The sequence below is a fragment of the Triticum aestivum genome, chromosome 7B (assembly GCF_018294505.1).
Source record: "Triticum aestivum cultivar Chinese Spring chromosome 7B, IWGSC CS RefSeq v2.1, whole genome shotgun sequence".
In the NCBI taxonomy this organism is placed as follows: domain Eukaryota; kingdom Viridiplantae; phylum Streptophyta; class Magnoliopsida; order Poales; family Poaceae; genus Triticum; species Triticum aestivum.
The window spans coordinates 520935667-520940887 of NC_057813.1; the positions used below are offsets into that span (position 1 = coordinate 520935667).

Consider the following 5221-nt stretch of genomic DNA (forward strand, 5'->3'; position numbering starts at 1 on the left):
TAGGCTACACTGAATTATTCCTCTGTTCATAAATATGACTGTCTTTTTTTTTTTTTTTGAGAAAGATAAATATGACTGTCTTTGGGGCAACAATTCGCTGGACTTTTGGGTCGGCCTCATGTACCCAATGGGTTAGTGAGGCCACAAGTTTCCGATGAAATGGGCCGACCCATGGCCTCACGTATTGACCTTGGGGCCATGTGGCCAGGTCCAAGACCAGGTCCGGGTCAGCCCATTCCCATCTTGACTTGCAGCCCAGAGAAAACCGCACCAAGATCAACATGGGCGGACCGCAACAAGGGGGATGTGACCGGGAGCTAGATCCAGCGAGGTTGCCAAAGAATCCTGTAGCCACAAAGGGGCACTGCCATCCTACCACCGCCCACAGGACAGATAGGAACGACCAGCACCCGTTGCGCCATCCATCAAACAGATCGGCGGCGCCATCTCCACCGGAGGTCGTCGCCCCGGCTTTCGGAGCTCTCTATGGCGGAGCAGGGCGGCAGGGCCCCACCGCCACATTCATTGGAGGCTGAACAATAGGGCAGGGAGATCCTCAGATGGCGGCAGGGTGGGGAGAGAGAGGGTAGGAGCTCGGGCGGCGCGAGATGTCTAGCTACAATGATCTCTTATTTTGGACTTTTGTTTAGGCCATTGAATCAACATCTGAACATTCTCTTAGTGAAAAAACATAAGGCTATGGGATTTCCAATCCACATAAAGCTTCTTCTACAGGACATTGATCTACCTAGACCTTAGCACGACGACTTCTAGGCCGCTGGATACAGTGTCAGGCCGGCTCCAACGATGCAGCCGCAGCGGACTCATGCTGAGATTGATTTTTACGGCTCTCTGAGGATCTGGTTGTATTTTCCTTCTTTTCTAACATTGGAGGTGTTGGGACCTGATCACCTGAACCAGACCGGCTATTGCATTTCAGCGAAGAAAAGTCGATTTCTTTACATAGGAAGGCCTAGGGTGCCCGTGGTTCTAATCGGGCTCCAGTTCAGGCTCACGTGCCATGAGATATGCACATGAAGCAGAGGAACTGGCCAACTGAAGGTCATGCTTGATCAGACAAAAACCGTTTGTTCTGTTCCTCTTTTTGGGAGAGGCTTTGCTGGAAGATATCTGAATCTATGAGACCTTATCAAATCAGCAGCAAGAAGCGACCTTAAGGATCACTGCCCAGAATTACAGAGAAGATTGTCAACTTTATGTGCCTTCACTAGCACTTGCCAATCAGTCAAGAGAGAAACATTATTCCAAGAGAAGTCCCTCACACAATATAGTCATACAAGTTGAAACCTGCCATATCTTAAGAGAACGCACGCCGACAACCTAAACAGCGCGATCTTGAAGTAGAACAGCCAATAATTCGCAAAAAAGTTGGGATCATGAAAACATATAGCCAATAATGGGTTCATCAGCAAAAATGGTCATCGATACTGAGATCAGGCGCTTTCTCACAGAACGAAACATTTGCAACAGAATACACATACGTCGATTTTTCAGGAAGAGCGTATTATTTACAGATGCGCAGTTCCCAGATTGTGCATATTTAGGCTGAGTAATTTATTTTAATTTTTGTAGGGAAATATGGAACATAAGTAGTCTATTCATACACACTGTTTAGAGTCTACTGTTACAGAAACTGAAGTAACTAAAAAGGCGTGACAGATCATGCCAAATCAAAATCAAGCTGTAAGTGGCCTTTTGTAATCAGTAGCATGTGATTTATTTACTATGCAAAGAAAGAGATAAAATTATTTCATAAAGACCAGATTTCGTCCACTCCAACTGACCAATAGCTTCAGTCGGTAGCGGTACCGACATAGAGTAAGCAAACAACATATAGCAATGTATATATATGGATATGTAAGCTCCTGCTTTGCTCAACTAATCTGCTACATCTTTATTGGAAAGAAGAAGAATCCACTGTCATAAGCTACTTATCCCATATGCTTTTACCAGCCAAAGCAATGTGCCATTTGCCATATTTCTTGCAAATAAACAAACATGATGCACAAATATGGGGACACAAGCAGAACAACGTAAAGCCTTCACCATTCTGATCCTGGCCAACCAAGCTCAGTATACTCTGACCATCAAATGATAGTTAACGAAACTGACGGTGACATTCTACATAAGCAATGCAAAGAAAATGGCACCTAAGACGTGCTACAAATCAGCGCACTATATCCAGAATCACATTGCTGTCATATATTGCAGACACATGAAAATAACACTATGCTCTCATATACTTCTGCTAACTTCAATTCCTACATATACTCATGGTAGTTGAAAAACTCAGACATATCTCAAGATAAGGCATGCCTACAAGAAACTAAACAGCAATATCTTGCAGAGAACAGTCAATGAATCCTCAAAAGGTATGGATCAAGCATGTCAACTACAGTGTATTAACCATGGATTCAGCACTGAAAAGGGTCGTTGATTGCAAGATCGGCTGCTCTCTTCAAGCGGTAAGGAATGCCAGCTTTAGGTAACTCCCGTAACACTGCAGAGATACCTGTGCGAAACTGTACATACTGCAATTCGTCTTTTATCTCCTTCACCTTGTCAGCTGAAGACAAGATCCCTTCGTCCGACACAATAACCAGAAAGAACTGCAGCTCCTCGGCATTCTTGGCGATGAACTTGATGAATTCAAATTCATTTTGATCCCCTCGGAAATCGTGAATAACCATCTTCTTGGCATGTGCTCTCAAGCAATCAACCTGACTGACCTCCTGATAGAACCTGGCATGATGCTCCCCACTGGGTTCACTGGAAGTTACAGGTGGCTTATGCGGTGCAGACTGCAAATTGGTACCAATGTGAGACTAATTCGGCTAAATATTGATGACACCATTATAAAATGATCGACTGGCTGAAAGAACTGGGAGCTACCTCAATGTGCAGCGTCTCAACGTTCGGAAAGCATCTGAGGAAGCTGGCCAGTATCTTAACCTCCTCGGAGATACCCAAATTCAGAGCCAACGCCAATATCTCGACGCTTGGAACCACAGTCCTTGCGCTCGCCATTGTGTCCGGCTGCAAAGTGGTCCACCAAGACATGCATGGTACACAACATTACTCATGAAGTCATGAAGTGTTCCATAATCATACAAAACACATAAGCTCGATGTGGATGGAATAAGTTTGAGAGACTGCAATAACTATGGTAACTCATTGACTAGCTACTTCCTGATCATAGAGGAGAACATGATGGATGGATCAATCTGGATGGAATAATTACAAGTTGAGAGAGAGATGGAGACCGAGAGACGTACCCTGATGACGCTGTCCCCAATCTGCAGCTTGTGAGTTCTTGTGTCCAGGTAGCCGAGCACGCGCAGGTTGGGAACACAAGCGATCCTGACCGCCCCACCATTAATCTGCTGGAACAAGTAGAGCCGCTGCAGTAGCGGCGTGTCCACCACGGCGAACTCCTCAACCTTGGACAGCCCAACGAGCGCGCACCTGAGGCTTTTGCTGCGGAGACGGACATGCTTGGGGCTATTGAGGGTGAGCCGAAGGGATTCCAGAACGGGGCAGGCAGCGATCAAGCACTCCAGGTCCCGGTCGCTTACGACAATCCTCGTCAGGGTGAGAATCTGGAGCTGGGGAAGAGATATGTCGGCGCGGCGGGAGAGGTCGGCGGAGAACGTCCAGAAGTCCAGGCTGAGCACCTGGAGCGAGCCGCAGCGGAGGATGTCGGCGGGAAGAAGGCGCGCGGAGTCGGGCTGGATCACGGTCCAGTCGTGGTGGGCGAGAAGGAGTTGCTGCGTGCTCTTGTCGACGAGGAGGCGCGGCCACCCGGGGAGCTCACGGTTCAGGGAGGCGAGCCTGCAGTCGTAGAGGATGACGGAGCGGAAGCGGCCCGGGTGGTCGGCGAGGACTCGGGGTACTAGGGCATCGCGCGCGGGCGCGGGGATGCCTTTATCCTCGAGGACGAGCGGGTAGGAGCGCCAGAGGTAGCGCCAGCTGGAGGAGAGGGCGGCGGCGCTGGCAGCTTCCGTGACGGAGAGGTAGGTGAGGGTGTGATGGAGGACGTCGTCGGGGAGGGCGCCGAGGCGGTTCCTGCCGGCGGCGAGGCGGCGCCTCCGAACCCGGCTGCGGGTGCCGTCGGCCATGGCGGCGAGGCGAGGGTTTGGTTTTGGCTGGAATGGGGACTGGCCTGGAGCGTTCTACCCGGAGCGATTAAAATGGAGAGATGTCGTGCTAAATGCATCTCCTTCAGATCCCATTACCCAAAAAAAGAAATTCTCGTAATTCCTTGTGCTCCAATTTAGTTATCCACCCATCTTTTAATTCCTCGTTTTTAGGAAATGAAACTCTTCTTCGTCTAGCTCACCCCTCTAAAATTTAATCCCATAAGAACAAATTGTCAATTCATACAATTCAGATACATGTCAAATTTAATGGTTTCAAACTTAACCACTGAAACTCAAACACAACATACGGTCCAAATGAAGTATAAGAATCCAAATAAAACATGATAAACACACAAGAATCAAATGCTATGAAGTAGCCGACGTTGCTCAACAAGATCTCTCTTGCAGTTGGTTGTGAGCTTCTTGGTTCTCGGTCATTCGGTGCGCTTGGTGGAATGATTGGATCCTATTTGGGTGACGTTTCGGCCCACCATGAGACAATTGCATAGGAACTCCTCGGGTCATCTCTTTCGTCCTCGATGATCATGTTGTCCAAGTTAACACATGCTGTCATGACCTGCCACAAGCTATGAGGCTTCAAATACTCATCAGGGTCATGGATAATCACAAAGCATTTTTAAAGCACACCAAAAGCTCACTACACATCCTTCCTATCAAATTCTTGCTGAAAGTGCATTTAATTCCTAAATGATATTTTGGTGTGTCATTGCTCACTCGAAGGTTTTATATGGAGACTGTTGACCCCCCCCCCCCACACACACACACACTTCAAAAGAAAAGGGCATGGTTATCTGAAGACTCGGGAGTTTTGTTTTGGTTTCTTTTGAGTCGTAGGATAACCACACTGCTAAGAGGGGTCGAACTGCTTGAAAAAAGTATGGGGTCATGCAAAATTATACACATGCTATCCTATGCTTTCCACTTAAAATAACCTCAAAATCCCACTTCCCAAGTGCTCATGGCCAACCTACCACGTGCCCACAAGGTCTAGTGTTTACCCTCTGGACACCCCTGTGCACGGGACTCCGACCCTATGCGCA

General features: G+C 47.8%; 1 protein-coding gene across 1 annotated transcript; it reads right to left on the reverse strand.

Annotated features, from left to right (window-relative positions):
* Positions 1–2179: 2179 nt before the first annotated feature.
* LOC123158093 (putative F-box/FBD/LRR-repeat protein At5g52460) lies at positions 2180–4248 on the reverse strand. The gene is made up of 3 exons (XM_044576221.1): positions 3297–4248; positions 2914–3057; positions 2180–2822 (listed from the first exon to the last, which is right to left on the reverse strand). The coding sequence occupies exons 1-3, from the start codon at positions 4137–4139 to the stop codon at positions 2436–2438; spliced, it is 1374 nt and encodes a 457-aa protein (XP_044432156.1). The 5' UTR covers positions 4140–4248; the 3' UTR covers positions 2180–2435.
* Between the last annotated feature and the right edge of the window lie 973 nt (positions 4249–5221).

Coding starts and splice junctions, on each gene's coding strand:
- LOC123158093 (XM_044576221.1), bottom strand. CDS start 4,139: ATGGCCGACGGCACCCGCAGCCGGGTTCGGAGGCGCCGCCTCGCCGCC. Junction 3,058..3,296: donor TTGGGGACAGCGTCATCAGG/GTACGTCTCTCG, acceptor ACCACTTTGCAG/CCGGACACAATGGCGAGCGC. Junction 2,823..2,913: donor TTGAGACGCTGCACATTGAG/GTAGCTCCCAGT, acceptor ACCAATTTGCAG/TCTGCACCGCATAAGCCACC.